General features: G+C 56.1%; 3 protein-coding genes and 1 non-coding gene across 4 annotated transcripts in view; 1 reads left to right on the top strand and 3 right to left on the bottom strand.

Annotated features, from left to right (window-relative positions):
- The window catches only part of LOC148756092 (uncharacterized), a 43,289-nt gene extending 40,519 nt beyond the window's left edge, over positions 1–2,770 (bottom strand). Inside the window, exons 1-2 of the mRNA XM_088789448.1 lie at positions 2,764–2,770; positions 1,524–2,139 (exon numbers count right to left, since the gene is read on the bottom strand). Of these exons, the coding sequence (XP_088645574.1) occupies positions 1,524–2,139; positions 2,764–2,770 (623 nt within the window). The remainder of the gene's footprint in view (positions 1–1,523; positions 2,140–2,763) is intronic.
- Positions 1,376–1,448, bottom strand: TRNAR-UCG (transfer RNA arginine (anticodon UCG)). The gene has a single exon. It is a non-coding gene; the product is annotated as a tRNA-Arg (tRNA).
- Positions 1,689–19,076, top strand: POLG (DNA polymerase gamma, catalytic subunit). Its single transcript, XM_019726752.3, has 23 exons — positions 1,689–1,838; positions 2,609–3,385; positions 6,104–6,299; positions 7,119–7,283; positions 7,396–7,542; positions 7,688–7,767; positions 8,984–9,166; positions 9,267–9,418; positions 9,555–9,681; positions 10,555–10,791; positions 11,710–11,827; positions 12,011–12,097; positions 12,408–12,515; positions 12,988–13,148; positions 13,875–13,928; positions 14,016–14,133; positions 14,550–14,685; positions 14,798–15,044; positions 16,298–16,420; positions 16,547–16,712; positions 16,836–17,044; positions 17,909–18,069; positions 18,591–19,076. The coding sequence occupies exons 2-23, from the start codon at positions 2,769–2,771 to the stop codon at positions 18,665–18,667; spliced, it is 3,669 nt and encodes a 1,222-aa protein (XP_019582311.3). The 5' UTR covers positions 1,689–1,838; positions 2,609–2,768; the 3' UTR covers positions 18,668–19,076.
- Positions 18,341–19,096, bottom strand: part of FANCI (FA complementation group I) — a 58,273-nt gene continuing 57,517 nt past the window's right edge. The window contains exon 38 of the mRNA XM_019726751.3: positions 18,341–18,988. Within this exon, the coding sequence (XP_019582310.3) occupies positions 18,923–18,988 (66 nt within the window). The 3' untranslated portion in view covers positions 18,341–18,922. The remainder of the gene's footprint in view (positions 18,989–19,096) is intronic.

Genomic DNA, 19,096 nt, shown 5'->3' with positions numbered 1-19,096 from the left:
CTCCAATATGTTCTCCACACTTCTGGGCCAGGACCCTTCTAAAACACCAGTCTGATCATGTCCCCTCCTTGCTTAAAATCCTTCCGTGGGGTGCTTCCACTCTCAGGAGAAAAGCCCAAGTTCTTCAGAAGCATTCAAGCTCCCCCTGTGATGTGACCTGTGTTGCTCTCTCTCTGAACCTGACATCCAGAGTCTTCTACTTCCCCAAAGTCCAGGCTCTTGCACTCCCTGCCTCCTCTGCCTGGAACACTCTCTCTTCAGGATCTTTAAGATTCTGAGTGAATGTCACCTCCTCCATGAAACCTCCACCCAGATATGTCTGTTATGACCTCCTCCTCCATCTAAAAGACCAGATAGGTCTAAGTGACCATGTTTGTATCTCCGGCATCCTCCGCTCCCCCTGCCATCCATTGATTGAATTAGCCATGGGAGACTATCAAGGCGCAGTGCTACTGCGCTGCCTTCAGAAGCCCGGGTTGGGAGGTGGGGGGGCTTCCTTCTGCATCTGAGGGCGGCAAGAGGGATGGGCTGGAGGAGGGGTGTGTTTCTCTATTTCTACAGCCTACTTCTGAAAAATACCGAAGTCCAGTTTCTCAAGTCAGTGCATAGTGTCCTGGCACACCCACCTGCTGGAAGGTGGGGCCTGACTTTCAGTGACGCCTGAATTTTGTCCCTAATCAGCTATGTATGTAACCTCAGGTCGGTCTCAAATTTCTCTTGGCCTCGCTTTCCTCATCCGCGCAGCTGGGTGTTCAGGCTCTGGTGGTTCCCCTGGGCCTCATTCCGCCTGGTACTTCAGAGTTTATCAACCACGGGGCGCCGAGGGCCCAGCTGTTGAGGCACCTGGAACAACAGGAGGTAGGTGCAGAGACCACAAAGAATGGAAAGCACACTCTGGCTTCTCCCCAGGACGGAGGGAGCAGGACGCGCTTGGGCAGGGGGTTACTACCAGTGGGCAGATTCGAGTTCAACAAAAGGCAGCGTTTTCACCGATCAGAATTGCCCGGGATGAGGACAGGCCGCATCGGGCTGGCGAGGGACGAGGATTCTCTTCAGCTGTGAACTCCTGCCATTCCTGTGTATCAGTTGTTTTAAATTGGGATTTCCGCATAGGATGCTCAGCCTCTTCACTCTCCTCCAAACACGTGGGGCGCGCGACTGGTACATTTTAGAAATGTGCCGCCCGCCCCCGAGACACGTAGGCGAGCACTTCACAGGGACATGCTGAGCACAGTGTGTGGGAGCCGTTACTTTCGCAGATCCCGGCGTTCTGTGGCTTCCATGTGGGGTGGCGCAATCGGCACATTATTTCCAAAGGTCTGAGCACTTCGTTCCTAAGAGGAGACAAACCAAAAAAGTAACTCATGACTTCCTACGACCGCGGCAGGACTCGAACCTGCAATCTTCTGATCCGAAGTCAGACGCCTTATCCATTAGGCCACGCGGCCGCCTGACGGTCCCTGTCCTTTAGACGAACTAAAAAGTCTTTTTACCGCCCACCGGCGTGCCTGGGACCAACCCACCTGTTTCTTGCGTTGGGGAGGGTTGGAGCTTGGTTCCACAGGGAGGGCCACACGGAAATCCCTGTTCTCCCCTCCGTGCGGACCGGTCCACTTGCGGCCCTCCTATTGGTCGCGCCCGGAGTCTCCCCGCCTGCCTCTCGGGTAAGCCGCGGGACCGAGCGCAGCGCAGACGGGAAGTTGCAGCTGCCAGCGAGGCGAGCTGATCGGTTGGAGGCCACACGCCACCCCGAGGCTGCGTAGGCCGCGCGGAGGGAGACGCCGCATCGGTGGTCTGGGATCGGGAGCCGCGGACCCGCAGCCACTAAGCGGACCGAGGTTTCCGGCGGGTTCGGCGCCGGGGAGGCCGGGTCTTTGAGCTGCGGCGCAGCCCCTCCCTCTCCAGCCTGGGAGCGAGGTCCCGAGCGGGGAGTAGGCTCGTCCCAGGGCGCACCGCGGCGCTGCCGCCGGGCACTGGCGGGCGGTCGTGGGCCCGGAGCATCAGGGCCGCCCCCTACGCCCCCTGCAGGCTCCCCTCGGCCCTGTGGGCCGCGGCCCGAACGTGGGAGTGGGCCCTGGGGGTTGACGGGCCCACCCTGAGGGTTCGAATCCGGGTGCTGGCACCTCTCGGCGTTAGGCCCTGGGGCCGTGACGGTCGCGATCAGGGCCAGTCACCGTTTGCCCAGCGCTGGCTGAGGGTTGGGCCGCGCGATATATTCGCCCTTGTCATCCAAACAGCAGTTCTGTGTGACATGTAGACTCTTTAACCCCATTTTACAGAGTAGGAATTTGGGGCCTAAGGTGCTTGCCCAAGGTCACGCAGCTCCTAAGAGACAGAGCGGGGATTCAAACCTGCGTTGTCCCACTCCAGAATCTGGGCTTTTAACCAGCCTTCACCTTCCCCAAGTTCACTGATGGACCTACGTGAACCTTTATTTACTCAGCGGGGATATTGGTATTTCTCCAGGTCGTTTAAGGCTTAACTGAGAAAATGTACCTAAAAGCGCCTGGCACGTTGCCTGGGACGCAGTAAGTGCTCAAGGAATGATGGCTTCTAATGTAACAGGTGATAACGAATGTAGTAACACAAAATCATCTCTCTCCTTTAGGATTTGTAGGTGGAAAGCAGGCATGGTCAGGCCCATTTCACTGACAGGAAAGCAGAGGCAGGACGTGTCTCTCCCCACGTTTTTCAGCCAGTAAAAGCAGTCAAGCTGGAGCCCAAAGCCAGGTGTCCTGAATCCCAGCGGGGGGCTCCCTGCACCAACCATGAGTCGCCTGCTCTGGAAGAAAGTGGCCGGCGCCACCGTCGGGCTAGGGCCGGTTCCAGCTCCGGGACGCTGGGTCTCCAGCTCCGACTCCGTCACCGTCCCCAGCGACGGGCAGCTGCAGTCGCCGCAGCCGCAAGTGCCATCCTCGGAGGGCGGCCAGTTGCGGCACAACCCACTGCACATCCAGATGCTCTCGAGAGGCCTTCACGAGCAAATCTTCGGGCCCGGCGGGGAGATGCCCGGCGAGGCCGCGGTACGCCGCAGCGTCGAGCACCTGCAGAAGCACGGGCTCTGGGGGCAGCCGGCCGTTCCCTTGCCCGACGTGGAGCTGCGCCTTCCGCCCCTCTACGGGGGCAACCTGGACCAGCACTTCCGCCTCCTGGCCCAGAAGCAGAGCCTGCCTTACCTGGAGGCGGCCAACTCGCTTTTGCAGGCCCAGCTGCCCCCCCGGCCCCCGAGCTGGTCCTGGGCGGAGGGCTGGACCCGGTACGGCCCCGCGGGGGAGGCCGTACCCGTGGCCATCCCCGAGGAGCGGGCCCTGGTGTTCGACGTGGAGGTGTGCTTGGCAGAGGGAACTTGCCCCACGCTGGCGGTGGCCATATCCCCCTTGGCCTGGTAAGTAGGGGTTGGGGTCCGTCCAGGACCCAGCTTACTAGTTTGGTTCAGTGAACATTTTCTGAGCTCCCGCTATGTGCTGGGCGGGTGCTTTTCTAGCGACTGCTGATTCGGAGGTGACCCAGCTTTCAGGGAAGGAAGATACAGGCAGTACACAAACATCCAAGCAGGTATCAGGTGGTGAGAGGGGCTGTATGAGATTCACAGTAGAGTGTATATTTGAGACTGACCAAGAGACCACTTGCGATCACCTTGATTTGGTGCCTTTACCCCCTCACCTAGTAGCTTCCTGAGAAGTTAGTCTAAGATATTTGAACGGTGTTTCTGGTTTTGGGGCAGGAGAAATCTCCCCTTGCGGGGACTGTCCCAGGCAGTATAAGACATTTAGCATTCCTGCTGCTTCCTTAAATGCCAGACCCCCCCCACCCCCCATTTCCAAATTGCCCCCTGGAGGTAGCATCCCCCTGACCACTCCCAATTGAGAAACGCTGCTTCCTTCCCTCAGCCTCCCAAGCAGGCATTTTGGTCCCCAAAAGGTATATCCAACCTCCCTCTTTTCAAGTAAACTTCTAAGTGCTACCCAAGTTGCTTTTCCAAACAATGATGGCGGTACTGTTTCTCCCCTTTTTATTCTTCATTCCAGGATTAAAATACTATTTACAACCTTAATGCTTTCAGGCATGGCCAGCAAAAAAGTTGGCAGTTTCTTTATTCCTATTGGAAGCTACATCTTTGTAAAGAAAGCTGCGAAATGTTAAATATGCAGTTGAAACTGGTGAAAACATGGCTAAATAGATAAGGTAGGCATTCATGGCTGAAAAGAGCAAAACTAGATCACCCCACATTTATTTAGTTACAGTGAAGATGAGAATCTCAGTACTTACTATATAGTTCAGTGGTCAAAATAGAGGGAATACCGTCCATCATTTGAGAAGGTAAAGTAGGCTGTGGTGGCTGAAAGAAAATTAGGAAACCATTGAGAAGGACTTGTTTTTTGATCCCTTGGTCACTTTTGGCCAATTTCCCCGAAGTCTCTTTTCTCTTCCTCTGTCTTCCTCTCCTAACTTTTCACCTCTGACTCCCTGTCCTTTCCATCCTCGTCTCATTCTCATTCCATTCTTGCCAGGGAACTGGGGGGATTGCTCAGTTTGCCTGGCGGCAGGGGCATGGGACCTTCCTCCTGGGAGCCTATGCCTGTGCCTGATGGGGCCCTCAGAGCAGTCCACTTTTAACCTGGGCATGTCCCTACCATGTGGCTGCGTAATGTCAGGTACCTGACCAGCTCACAATTTCCAGAGGGAGAGGAAAGCTGCTTGGACAGCCTATAGGGTGGTTTCGCAAAGGCTGCTGGTAAGGGCTTTGGTCATCAGACGACTGGGCATTAACTAGGCTGTCAGCACTTACCTAAAATTCATAGGGAAAGTGTAGTTAGTATTAATGGCATTGGTTCTGACTCATCTTAAATTTACCAGAGGTGTTTGTGTTTTGGCTTTTTCTTTTCTTTTTAACACAAATTTATAATTAGATGGCTCGTGCACAGCTGCAGACCTGGATCTTGACACCATTATGGCTTTTTATTGCAACTAACGTTCCTGGCATCACCATAGCCTCAAATGTTTCACGTTTTCAACCTTTTCTTTTGTGTTTTTAAGGGCTTTGACCTGCTAAATTGGAAGGGGAGGAGGTATCAGCTGGAGATACAGTCCCACCATTTGGACTGGGAGTTAGATTTTACCAGGTTTAAAACTAGGAACCTCTTTTTGCTGCCCCCCTCCCACTACCCACCCCCTTTTCTGTGTGTTGAAACTGTTGGCAGATAACCCTTCCTCCTCTGCATAATGGTTGCAGGGAGCTCCTTTGCAGCTGTGGTGGCCACACATGTGGCCTCATCACTCACTTTGATGCTTGATGGCCTTGACCCTTTGGCATAATCTGGTTCACAACAGGCTTTTCCTCAGCGACCATTTCCCCACGCTTGGCCTTATGAATCTTGAGCAAACTCGAGCCTTTTCTGAATCAGTTTCAGGCCCTCACCAGGCAGCACTCACCCCAGCTGTCCTACCCCCACCCCTTGCCAATGGCGACATGCCCTCCATGCTGGCACTTTACCCTGGTCTCTCACTGAGGTGGGTGCTCGAGAGGCACAGCACCTCCGAGGTGTGTGATTGCTCTGTCCTTCAGAATCTTTCCAGCCATCAGATGATTCCTCCTGTATCTGAGTGTAGCATTTGTCTTTTTTTTTTTTTTGCCACTTCTCAATTTAAAAAAAAATCTCCACTTTGGGTTCTATTATAATTGTCTCTTTTTTACTAGCACGTTGAGCACTAGTTGTTTTGTGTTTATAGACATGAGGGGTTGATGGTATTTACAGAACACCTCAGAGCCAAGCACAGATTCCACGCACACGAAGAACTAACAGACACCTTGACGGCCCAGGCTGAATGTGGGACACTCAATACTGTGGCACTTAGCTCCATTTTCATCTGTGGAAGTCAAAAAGGAGAAAGAAACTTTTGTAATGGGCCCCTCCCCACAATACATACCCCCACATTGCCCCCCAGGACCTCTAGCTGTGTGAGGGTTAGGTGCACACATTGGTTTCACTCGTGTCCCCAGCTGCTAGTGCAGGACCTGGCACCTGGTGGCAAGTGTGCAGTGAGTATTGTGGAGAAGTGTCACGCCGCAATGCTGAACCTACCTGCCTCTCGCTTCCCTCAGGTATTCCTGGTGCAGCCGGCGGCTGGTGGAAGAGCGTTACTCTTGGACCAGCCAGCTATCGCCGGCTGACCTTATTCCCCTGGAGGTCCCTGCCAGTGCCAGTGGCCCCACCCAGCGAGACTGGCAAGAGCAGTTAGTGGTGGGGCACAATGTTTCCTTTGACCGGGCCCATATCAGGGAGCAGTACTTGATCCAGGTAAGATTCCTGGGGCCAACTCTAGGTCTGGCACAGGTGGGCTAGGAGCCCTGACCTCAGTGGCGAGGGCAGGCATTGCCGTGGGGCTCCTTGGGGGCCAGCCCTGCCTCAGGCCCTGGGCCCAGCTGTTCTGCCCCCACAACCTGCCTGCTACAGAACCTGAGTTGTCACAGGACCAATGGCCCTTCTCTGTGGCATTCGCATGGGTCTTTGGAGGCTCTGGGCCACGCAGCCTGGGCTCCCATCCTGCAGTGTGAGCTCTTGGACATCCCTGAGCCTCAGTTTCCTTATTTGTAAAAAGAAGGAGATAGCAGAAGCTACCTCATAGGATTGTTCGGAGGGTCTGACCAATGCACACATCAAACGCCGGGTGGATAGTTGTGGAAATTGGTAATTTTATGGAAAGTGCTTTATCACTGTGTTCTCACTACAGCCCTAGGAGAGAGGCAGTGCAGGTGAGAGCAGCCTTAGCTTATAGCTGAGGCTCACACAGCCTTGTTGACTTACCCAGGGCCACAGAGGTTGTGAGTGGCAGGGCGGGTGTGAGCCTGATAGCTCGAAGGCCTTGTTTTGGCTGCTCTGTCCCCACGGTGCTCCTTAGAGCTGTTGCTGGACTCTGGGAAGGACCGGTGTGTTGGGATTGAGCCACGTCTGCACCTTCAAGGGTGCCTAGAATTGGGGAGGGCAGGCTCCTCCCAGATCCAGGGACAAGCATGAGCCAGCATGAAGCTAACTCTGTTTACTGTTAGGAGGCTGTGTGATGGGAGGGGAGGCTGTGGGAGGGGCCGGCCCCTCAGCCCGCGTGCCTCCCGTCCTCAGGGCTCGCGCATGCGCTTCCTGGACACCATGAGCATGCACATGGCCATCTCAGGGTTAAGCAGCTTCCAGCGCAGTCTGTGGATGGCAGCCAAGCAGGGCAAGCACAAGGCCCGGCACCCCACACAGCGAGGCCAGAAGGTCCAGAGCAAAACCAACGGCCCAGCGGTGAGAGCACACTGCGGGGGGCTGGGGCAGGGTGCTTGGGACGCCTTCCCCAGCCTGCCTGTCTGGCCTGAGGCCAAGCTGATGTGCCACGTGCCTTGCTCTGGCCCCTCAGATCTCATCCTGGGACTGGCTGGACATCAGCAGTGTCAATAACTTAGCAGACGTGCACAGCCTCTATGTGGGGGGGCCTCCCTTAGAGAAGGAGCCTCGAGAACTGTTTGTCAAGGGGAGCATAAAGGACATCCGTGAGAACTTCCAGGTATGGTGCTGGAGACGGGCTCTGGGAGAGAGGCTGTGGCAGACCTCCAGGTGACCCCGGGGATGACAGCTGCCAGACCTGACCGGAGACCCGCGGAGGCAGTGGTGTGGCTGCCCACCCAGCACCTTCCTGTTTCCTGTGCCAGGACCTGATGCAGTACTGTTCCCAGGATGTGTGGGCCACCTACGAGGTTTTCCAGCAGCAGCTACCACTCTTCTTGGAGAGGTGAGGGGGGGCGGTCTGTGGGAACCCCTGGGGGTCAGTGGGTTCCTAGTACTTGGGCCCACTGCCATCAGGTGGTGCTGGGTCTTTCTCGGGCTGGGGGTCCTAGCCTTTCTGGGCTGTAAGAGTGGAGCCACTCTGTCCAGTGGTGGCCACTTGGGCCCTGGACACTGGGTTTCTACAGAGGCGTTGGCGGGAAGGCGAGGGCTGTGCTGGGGCTTCACGTGCATGTCCCAGTTTCTGAAGCACCCACTCTACCCAGATCCGGAGCCGAGGGCTTTACGTCATCCTGGTTGTGTCTGCTAGTGAGTCGGACATAGGACGGGGTCAGAGGCGTCAGCTAGACCCCATTTTTGAATCTTGGCTGTGGTGTCCAAACTCATTTGACCTTGGGCAAGTTACTTGGTTTCCCTGAGCCTCAATGTTCTCATCTGTGAAATACCCCCATGTACTTGACTACCCCAGTTGTGAGTTGTCTAACAGTGTTCTGAGTACAGGTCTTTTACTTCCTTTATTCCTAGGTGATTCCCCCCCTTTGGATGCAATTGTAAATGGGATTTTCTTAGTTTCTCTGATAATTTGTTATTGGTGTATAAAAATGCAACTGATTTCTGAATATAAATTTTGTATTCTGCTACTTTATTCATTTACCAGTTCTAATAGTTTTTTGGTTGAATCTTTAGGGTTTTCTATACATAGTACCATGTCACGCATACACACACACACACTTTATCTTTTATACCATGTTTTTACTGTGTCTTTTCTATGTTTAGGTATGTATAGATACCCAAATACGTGCCATGGTGTTACATTTCCCTAGACTGTTCAGGAACATGCTACCTAGGATTGTAGCCTGGAACATTTGGCTATACTGTATGTATAGCCCAGGTGTGTGGCAGCCTACACCATCTAGTTTGTGTGAGTGCCCTCTGATGTCCACACAGTGACAAAATCGCCTAACGATGCATTTCTCCATAATGATGCATTTCTGCATATCCCCATTGGTAAGCAGCACATGAGTGTATTTCCATTTTACAGATGAAGGAACTGAGTCTCAGAGACGTGAAGTAACTTACCCAGGGTCTCATGGCTGGGAAGTGGGAAAGCTGGGGTTTGACTCTGACTCTCTGACTTTAGAGCTATGCTGTGTGGGTGGTTGTGTTGAGGCTTGCCCAACTGGCTCAGAGATTGGGCCAAAACCCTGGTGTTTGTCCCCAAGGTGTCCCCACCCAGTGACCCTGGCCGGCATGCTGGAGATGGGTGTCTCCTACCTGCCTGTCAACCAGAACTGGGAACGTTACCTGGAGGAGGCGCAGAACACCTATGAGGAGCTCCAGCGGGAGATGAAGAAGTCGCTGATGGACCTGGCCAATGACGCCTGCCAGCTGCTCTCCGGGGAGAGGTAGCCAGGCCGCGGGCAGGCAGGGTCCAGGCCGGGGACGGGCAGACAGTCCTGGCTTTCGGCTTGGCCTCAGCCCTGCTCTGCTGGACTGGCTCTGCAGGTACAAAGAAGACCCCTGGCTCTGGGACCTGGAGTGGGACTTGCAAGAGTTTAAGCAGAAGAAGGCAAAGGTGAAGAGGAAGGAGCCGGCCGCCACCAGCAACTTGCCCATCGAGGGGGCTGGGGCCCCTGGGGATCCCGAGGACCAGGAAGGTGGGGAACATGGGCGGGAAGTGGGCCAGGGATGGGCCCTGGGAAAGCTGCTCCGGCCTTCTGGAGATAAGGAGGCTGGGCAGGTCTTTCTGAGGGACCTTCCCCTGGTTCTGATTGTCCTCCTGACCCTGTGCAGACGCCGGCCCCCCCAGTGAGGAGGAGGAGTCTCAACGAGATGCCTTGACACGTGCCTGCTTGGAGCAGCTGAAGGGGACCACAGAGCTCCTGCCCAAGCGGCCCCAGCACCTTCCTGGACACCCTGGGTGAGCCGTGTCCCCCTAACATACCCAGAGGCCGTCTTCACCCTGTCCCAGGACACCCCTGCCCTGGGCCCCAGCACAAGGAGTGGTGTGCTGCCATTCGTTCTATTGTCTCGTGTTCCTGCTCCCACCCTGGCTCCCTGGACTCATTCAGGACAGGTACACTGGGCACCTGCGGTTTGCTGGCTCATGGCAGCTACTAGGGCTACACATGGGAACACAGCTCCTTGCCAGGAGCTGCTGCAGCCCAGGAGGAGCCAGGCATGCAGACCAGCCAGTGCAGCTGGTGTTTATACTCGGGACCACACGGAAGAGGGATCAGTGTTGAGGCAGAGAGTGGCAGAGCTGGGAAAACAGGGGCAGCCAGGGGGAACAGCAGGGTGCCAGCTTTGCATTTGCATGATGCTGAGAATCGGGTCTTCTTCAGTTTTGGGCCCTGGGTGCCTCACTGGCCTCCCCCTCGGGTCAGCCCTGGTGAATAGGATGTGAGAGACGTAGCTCTGAAGGCCTGGAGTGTCACTAGAACAGCGGGGAGAGGCGATGTACTTGTTCCTCTACCCGGTTACCCTGCACGAACTGGAGCTTGTGAAGGAACCCAGCCTGGGCCATGCCTGTGGGCCCTGGCTTCTGACCAGTCCGGGGGGCTGATGGAGGATCTTTCGAGAGCTTTGAATTATTCTCGGGGACTCTGTGGGGGTCCTGGCCACATCCCAGAGGGAGAGGGTGGTGACTGCAGGCTGAGGTCACCAGAAGAAAGTCTTCAGGGCCGTAGGGGGCGGGTGCAGCACGGCAAGGGGGAGAGGGCCTTCCTTGCAGTCCCACGCTGTCCTCACCCTCCCACTGCGACACTCTTCTCTTCTTGGGGGCGGGGCGCAGGTGGTACCGGAAGCTCTGTCCCCGGCTAGATGACCCTGCATGGACCCCAGGCCCCAGCCTCCTCAGCCTACAGATGCGACTCACGCCTAAGCTCATGGCGCTCACCTGGGACGGCTTCCCTCTGCACTTCTCAGAGCGGCACGGCTGGGGGTACCTGGTGCCCGGGCGGCGGGACAACCTGGCTCAGGTGCCGGTGGGCACCAGCCTCGCATCGACGGGGGTGGCCTGCCCCTACAGGTGAGGCTCAGGCTCGGGGAAAAGGGGTGGGTGTCTGAGGAGCCCTTCCTCTTGTAAGAGAAACCAAGCCCAGCTCAGGGTAGTGGGAAGAACTTAGGTCAGAGTCTGGGCCCTAGTTCTTCCTTTCCATGGCTGCCCTTTCCCTGTGGGCTTGAGAGGCCTGTGGGGGGCTGAGGGCGTAGCGCTCGGTAGCAGCAGGACTAAGGTCCTACTCTTGGGCCCAGCGGCACAGCTGCCTTCACAGGAATATGCAGTGGGAGGGCTGTCCAAAGTGGCAGGGGAGACGGGCTTTTCTTTATTTGCATGTAATGTATGGAGCACTAATTATAATTGGGGATAATAAGTCTTGTTCGGGGCTGCCCTGGTTTGTTCCCAAGCTGCCCATGAGAGTACGGTGATCCCCATGACTGAGTTGACAAAACAAAGGCCTAGGGAGGTCAGGTGATTTGAGATCACAAACCCCGAGCTATTGACAGGCAGGTGTAGGGGAGAAGCCATAGCACTGGAAGTGGCCCAGAATCAAGAGTCCTGGCTCTACGGGGCAGCCTGCTCCCATGCGGGGCTTTTGAACAAGGGCTGGGGTCGGCCTGCCTTGCTCCTTTGAGCTGATGGCTGGATGAGCTGGCAGGAGCCAGTCTGACTTCCCATCGCTGTGCTCCAAGAGCTTTTCTTGGGGAGGTGGCAGTTCTGTCGCACAAGAGGAGCTTCGATTTGAGTCAGACCAGGCCTCGAACCCCAGCCTGCCACCAAGGTGCTATGTCATTTTCGATTATTTGTCATTCACTGTCTAAAAACCAGGGAGAGCGCTGCCCACTTCTGCCTCAGAACCGATTCTGAGGACTAAACAAGGGAGTTGTGGCTGCCTGGCCCGCAGCTGGCACCCATAATCAGAGGGCGCTGCTGCTCTCCTCTGCCCAGAGCCATCGAGTCCCTGTACAGGAGGCACTGTCTTGAGCAGGGGAAGCAGCAGCCGGAGCTTCAGGAGGCGGGCCTGGCCGAGGAGTTCCTGCTCACCGAGAGCAGCGTGTGGCAGACGGTGAGCATGGGCGAACACCAGCCTGAGCTCTGGGGAGGGCTCTCTGTCCCCCCGCAGGGAAGGGGGGCGTGGGGCACGGGGTGTGGCATCACCCTGGGCTGTCTGCGTGCCACAGGGAGGGGCTGGTGGATTCAGGCCGACTCAGCCTCCTGCTTCACTCCCTGGGTACCTGGGCCCATCCAGGTGGAAGAACTGGGCTGCTTCGAGGTGGAGGCTGAGGTCAAGATGGAGAATTTGCACGCAGCAGTTCCAGGTCAACCCCCAGCTCTGGTGAGTGGGGCGCGTGCTCGGGTTCTCTGAGGGGGCACTGGGCGGCCCAGCCCTCTTCTTGTGCCCAGGTACCTCTTCCCCCACCAGAGTTCTCAAGGTCCTGGGGGGTTGGGAGACGCTGCCTGGCCTTTGTGGCCCCATACTGGTTGGGAGGCCAAGGAGGAAGGAAGCCTGAGAGCTGGTGGCCATCCTGTCACTTCCCAGCTTACCTGCTCAGCGTTTCAGGCCCTTTCCGCACCCTGCTACCGCATGGCCCGCACTGAATGCAGGTGCAGGAGCAGGGCCTCATGTAGGTGTGTGGCCCCCACAGACTGGTGCTGGTGGCCCGCCAGCCAGCCAGCCCGCCTATCACCATGGCAATGGACCTTACAACGATGTGGACATCCCTGGCTGCTGGTTCTTCAAGCTGCCACACAAGGTGGGTCCTGATTCGTGCTGTGCTGTGTGCTGTCCTCACTGCTCGGAGCCCACAGCAGGCCTCCGAGTGACTCAGACAGGAGGCCACCATCTTCGCAGGAAGGACGGTAGTAGTGGGGCAGAGTGTAATCTCAAGGCCAATAGCACCAGCTCTCTGAGGCTTGGTTTTTCTTCTGAAAATTGGGTAGGAAAGGGCATGGTAGTGGAATTAACTGACAAAGATGCCAGCGTGCCCAGTGTCTGGCAGTGCATCTGCAACGTGACAGGTTATTGTGAGGGGAGCCAGGTTCGTGTGTGTCTCTGACGGCACCTGGGTACGTGCCTGTGTGTGCCTGTTGCAATCAGGGAGGGATCTGCTCCCGACGGCTCAAGGTTCTGCACTCCATGCTGGGCAGAGCCCAAGTGCACAGGCACCGGTTCCCCTGCCAGGGGGCTGCCACCTGCCTCCAGCCCGTTTCCTTTGCCCTCTCCAGGATGGTAACAGCTGCAATGTGGGCAGCCCCTTTGCCAAGGACTTCTTGCCCAAGATGGAGGATGGCACCCTGCAGGCTGGCCCAGGAGGTGCCAGTGGGCCTCGTGCCTTGGAAATCAACAAAATGATTTCTTTTTGGAGGAATGCCCACAAACGTATCAGGTGGGACAGCATGGGAGGGCAGAGACGTGCCTGCCTGTGCCCCTGGCCAGGTTTCTGCATCCCTGGGCTCCCTGCCCCTGCCTCCCACCCAGGGCCCCCGCCGCCGCCTGTGCTGAGTGTTAGAACAGCCTACCTGCCACGTGTAGTCCTGGTGCCCTGTGGCTGCGGGCAAGTCCCATGCCCTCCAGCTTCGGTGTCCCTGTTTGTGTAGAAAGAGTGGCACTGTCGGACCTTCACGGCCCCTCCCAGCTCTACAAGGACCCCTGAGTGTTAACTGCTGGAGCCATGGGGTGTGCGTGACGGGGAGCTGGCCACCCCCTTTAGCTGGGAATGGCAAAGGGCTTCATGTAGAAGGCTAGTTCCAAGGTGGCGGTGGCTGCCAGCAGCAGTCTTGTGAGAAGAGCGCTGCGGTGGCCTGCAGCTTGCCCTGAGTGTGGGTCAGGCCGTGGTGGCAGGATGCTACTGGACACCTCACGGGGACTCTGGGAGGACAGAAGCTGCCCTGACGGCCGGCCAGTTCCCAGATGGCATAGGCTCCTGCCTGGTAGATTCTAGGGCCCCAGGTGGCTGCACCAGGGTCCATCCTGAGTCAAGTCAGTGGGAAGGAGGTGGAGGCTGGGCAAGGAGGGGACACAGCGGCCCCCAAAGCTGGGCACTGAGGGCCCTGTTGGGAAGGGGGTAGATTCTGCTCCTCTGGTTGTGCTGAACCTCAGTCTGTCCCCACAGCTCCCAGATGGTGGTGTGGCTGCCCAGGTCGGCTCTGCCCCGTGCTGTGACCAGGTATGACCTGCCAAGTGGTTGTGGGGACAGAAGATCTGAGTGGGGTGGGTCCTAGGGCTGAGGCTCGTGTTCTCCCCCTCTCCCCAGGCACCCACATTACGATGAGGAAGGCCGCTATGGGGCCATCCTGCCTCAGGTGGTGACCGCTGGCACCATCACCCGCCGGGCCGTGGAGCCCACATGGCTCACTGCTAGCAATGCCCGGGTATGTGTCCTCTGCAGCAGCGGCCCCCACCCTTCCTCTCCTGTGTCTCTAGAAACAGGAGCACGTAAAGGAACCTAAGCTCTGGGTCAGGCAGGACTCACCTTCAGGTCCAGCCTCACAACTCATGTTTTCAGCAAACATGTCTGGGCACCCCTCCTGGCCAGGTGTTGACAAGGCATGACAGCCACAGCTGTTGGGCTATGGGGCCAGGCAAAGAGCAGGGATTCTTTACCTGTCAGCCTTGTTTCTGTCGGCGGCCGTCCCTGGGACTGTGGAGTTTGGGGTAGCGCCATCGTCTCTCCCGAAAGTCACCTTCTCAGAAAAGGCCCCAGCGTCGTCAAGTCTGGCTCCAGGAGTGGGGTGCGAGGAGTGTCACTGCGGTGCGTAGGCAGGGCCTGACCTCACTCTTCCTGCAGCCCGACCGAGTAGGCAGCGAGCTGAAGGCCATGGTGCAGGCCCCGCCCGGGTACGTGCTCGTGGGCGCTGACGTGGACTCACAGGAGCTGTGGATCGCAGCGGTGCTTGGAGATGCCCACTTTGCTGGCATGCATGGTGAGTGGGCACCGGGCTGCGCGGGGTGCAGGCAGCCCGAGCCCTGAGACCCGGCCTTCGAGGTTGGGGCAGAGGGTTTCTGAGCCTCCTGCCTCACTCCTGCCTGCCCCAGGCTGCACGGCCTTCGGGTGGATGACCCTCCAGGGCCGGAAGAGCAGGGGCACGGACCTGCACAGTAAGACAGCGGCCACAGTGGGCATCAGCCGGGAGCACGCCAAAATCTTCAACTACGGCCGCATCTACGGGGCGGGGCAGCCCTTCGCGGAGCGCCTGCTCATGCAGTTCAACCACCGGCTCACGCACCAGGAGGCAGCTGAGAAGGCCCAGCAGATGTACGCCGTCACCAAGGGCCTTCGCAGGTGAGCGTCCCCCCTGTCGTTTCCCCCAGGGCCGCAGGCTTGCTTTACTACCTTTGCTGCCCCGTTACCTGTGCCGGTGCCTGGCCCCTCTTCCTCAGACCTGTGACCTAGCTCCAAGATGGTTCGTCCTAGGATTACGACATTTGCTTAATACTTTGCTTAATACTCCGCCTTGAGCAGGTTTCCTCACAGGGTTAAAGTTGCACTTTTGTTGTCACTGAGTGGTAGCAAGGCAACAGCCCTAGTCCTGCAGAATGAACAGGAATGTGGGGTTGCAAACTCACGTGCCTCCCGGGAACCAGGGTGAGTGAAGTGGGCTGGCGATAGACAGCAGTTGACAGGAGGGCGCTGTGGAAAACTGGAAACCCTAAACTGATGTTGACATAGGAGTGTGTTTCCTGAAAATGCCCCGTTGTGCTCCCGGGGCCTAAGCAGGCTCCTAGGAGGGCTCCTGCAGCAAGTGTGAGGGAGGAGAGGTACATGTCTAACTTCCTTGGGGGAGAAGTGTCCACATTTAATTAGCTGACCTCCTCTGAAGGACTAAATGCTAGGTAAGTGCCACAGGATGAGCTGGGGTTGGTGCAGCCTGCGCCGTGGGGAGCATGGGCTGGCAGAGGCAGGGTAGTGGAGGCAAAGGACGTGGGACCTTAGTTGTGGAGAACTTTGAAGGCCTCAGAGAGGAGTGTGGACTGAGGGCACAGGTGGAGGGGAAGCTCTGGCACAGCTTTGAGCAGGTGAGTGATGTGGCTCTAGAGCTATGAGGGGACAAGCCTGATGATGGCTGAGGTTGCAGTGGGGACTTCAGAAGGGCCAGCCAGGCCTGGCTGTATGTTGTCTTCTGCTTCTCCAAATGCCCTCCGCTTCGAGTAACAGCCCATTCTGTCCCCAACCCCCCACCCAGTCTGGGTCAGTAGCCCTTGCTGCGTACGGAATTAGCACCCAGCCCCTGCTGGTCATTTGGCAGTTCAGTGTCTAAAGCATTAGGACAATCGTGACAGTGATGGCTCTTGTTGGCGTCTGTCCTTTATTGGGCCATGGCGTAGCCCACTCCTGGATTCCTGTCTGGGCTCTACCTACTCCTGGCTGTGTTACCCTAGCAAGTCACTTACCCTCTGCAGAAGAGCCTGGAGGGATTAGGCAGGACCTCGGGTCATTGTGGAAATGGAGTATGGTGGCATGTGAACACTCCTAGCCCAGGACTTGGCACAGAGGCGGCACTCACATGGGGATGATGGTGGTGACACTGCCCCCAGGTATCGGCTGACGGATGAAGGCGAGTGGCTGGTGAGGCAGTTGCACCTCCCTGTGGAGAAGACTGAGGACGGCTGGGTTTCCCTGCAGGATCTTCGCAAGATCCAGAGAGAAGCTTCTAGAAAGTGAGAACCTTTGGAGTGATACGGATGGAGGGAGGGTCCAGGCTGGCCCCAGGAGAGCTGGGATGCTTTGTTTTTGGCTCTGAGATACTGAAAGACAAAGCTTGCCCTCTGTTCCTGGTCCCCCAGGTCCCGCAGGAAGTGGCAGGTGGTTGCAGAACGCGCGTGGATGGGGGGCACAGAGTCAGAAATGTTCAATAAGCTGGAGAGCATTGCCACGTCTGACACACCATGTACCCCGGTGCTGGGCTGCCGCATCAGCCGAGCCCTGGAGCCCTCGGCGGTCCAGGGGGAGGTATTCTGCACCCCTGGGGCATGGGGAGGGCCGCAGGGAGGGTGGACTCCTGTGCTACCTCCGGCCTGAAGTGAAGCGGTGGGTGTGGCAGAATTGGTCACCGGTGCCACCTTCCCTCCCCAGTTCATGACCAGCCGGGTGAACTGGGTGGTGCAGAGCTCCGCCGTGGACTACCTGCACCTCATGCTGGTGGCCATGAAGTGGCTGTTTGAGGAGTTCGCCATCGATGGGCGCTTCTGCATCAGCATCCACGACGAGGTCCGCTACCTGGTGCGTGAGGAGGACCGCTACCGCGCGGCGCTGGCCCTGCAGATTGCCAACCTGCTGACCAGGTGGGACGGGCCTCTGCGCCTGGGCAGGGCTTTGGGCCTGGGAGTTTTCGTCTCCCCAGAAATGATGTTTCAGCTTTTACCAGAGTGTTGAAGCCTGAGGGGAACTAGCCTCAACTTTTTAAAAACAATTTCTTGGGTCTGAAGGTGTCATATTGACACCGGATGACGAAATGGTGAGGAGCTAGGTCAGGCCCTTGTTCCAAACAGTGGTTCGCGATTGCGCTGCCCTAGAAACACACCTTTCTGTTTTGAAAATTAAATGACAGAAGGCTTTCCTCAATTGATAGAAAATTGAGATTTTTTTTCTGTAAATGTTTTAAGTGCCAAAAGTTTGTTCTGACTACTAACAGAAAACATTGAGGAAAATCAATTGTGTTTGAAAATAATTCATGTTTTATATATTGGGTTATATTTTCTCATAGTAAAATTTGATTTATGTGGTTGAATGAAATGTTACCAGTTCCATGTTGATCTGCCACTTAGAACCAGTCGGGAACATGCTCTCTCCTGACTGATGGATAAATAATGAATGTTTACAATACTCACTGCTGTCCCCACCACCCCCTCATTATTTCTCTGGTGGGTTATGCTCCACAAAGCTAACAGAAAGTCTTCGTATAGTCCAACAATTGAAAGCAGAATTTACATCAGTGCGTATGTACCACGCTGGCACAAAAGGTGTGCTGAGTGCGTCCTGCATTTCAGTATCTCAGTGGGACGTGTTAGGATGGAGGGAAGGCAGTGCTGGTGCTTCAGCTTTCTTGGTGCAGTGCTTTGCTCTAAGGGACACAGGTCATTTCTCCTGGGGTCATGGGCCTTTGTCACAGCCGGGGCATGACTGAGAGGAGACTGGGTCACTTTCAGGTGTATGTTCGCCTACAAGCTGGATCTCAATGACTTGCCCCAGTCAGTCGCCTTTTTCAGCGCAGTCGATATTGACCAGTGCCTCAGGAAGGAAGTGACCATGGATTGTAAAACCCCTTCCAACCCAACTGGGATGGAAAGGAGATACGGGATTCCCCAGGGTGAGTATAACACCTCTGTTCTCTAGGCATCGGATGCAAGGTGGCCTGGGGCATGGTCTTGGACAACAGGAAGTGTGGGGCCCCAGAGGATAAGAAATCCTTTCTCTAACTTGTGTACTAGGCTGTTTGTTTATACGTGCCCGGGTTCAAAGTGAACGTGATGTTGAAATCACAAAGGGTGTGTTTCTAGAAACTGCTCATAGGAAGTGAAGGAATATTTGAAACTCTTGGTTTCTTCCACCTGTTCCTTTCCCTCTTCAACCACACCAGAAAAATTTAAACATTTATTGTGTAAAGTCAAAGTGCATTCTTTGGTGGGGGGAAAAAGTGCTTTGAATGCCAAACAAGTAAACCAGAAAGCGTATGACAAACACACACACAAAAAAAATGGACCCTCCAAATGTAACATAGCAATTATTCTCACCTTCCCATCTTCCTTTTTGACCTTAAGCTCCCTTTCTCATTTCAGGGCTCCGAGGTACGCTTCTTGAGAAAGCTAACCAATTTGCATTCTCTTTCAGGTGAAGCGCTGGATATTTACCAGATAATCGAACTCACCAAAGGCTCCTTGGAAAAGCGAAGCCAGCAGGGACTGTAGCTGTGCCTGGCGGCTCTGTATTTGCTCCTGTGGAGCTTCAGCGGGTAGCACAGGCCCCCAACTCAGGCTTTCAGCTGTGCTTTTGTTAGTAGCAGGACCTTTCGAGAACGATCGCCTGTAACTGAAGGTGCAGTTGAGTTCAGTGGGTTCAGAACCAAGATGCCAACCTTGGTGCAGGCTGTAGGACAAGGGGCTGCTGTGCGTGTTGGGTCAAAAGAAAGCAGAAGCCCCAAAGTTGACATTAACTCAGGCATTTCATTGTTTTTTCTTTTTCTTCTTGGCTGGCTCTTCGTTCTGTCCCTCGTGCTCTGACGCAGCGTCCTAAAAGAGGAAATAAATAATGCTCTAATGTGATAAACCTGCTCAGAGGCAGTGGAAATAAACAAAAATCCTTTATCTTCTCATCAAAGCCTGTGTAGCCATGCTTTC

The sequence above is a fragment of the Rhinolophus sinicus genome, chromosome 13 (assembly GCF_057876585.1).
Source record: "Rhinolophus sinicus isolate RSI-liver-muscle chromosome 13, RSI-T2T, whole genome shotgun sequence".
Classification (NCBI taxonomy): Eukaryota; Metazoa; Chordata; class Mammalia; order Chiroptera; family Rhinolophidae; genus Rhinolophus; species Rhinolophus sinicus.
This window is presented reverse-complemented; position numbering and strand designations above follow the sequence as displayed.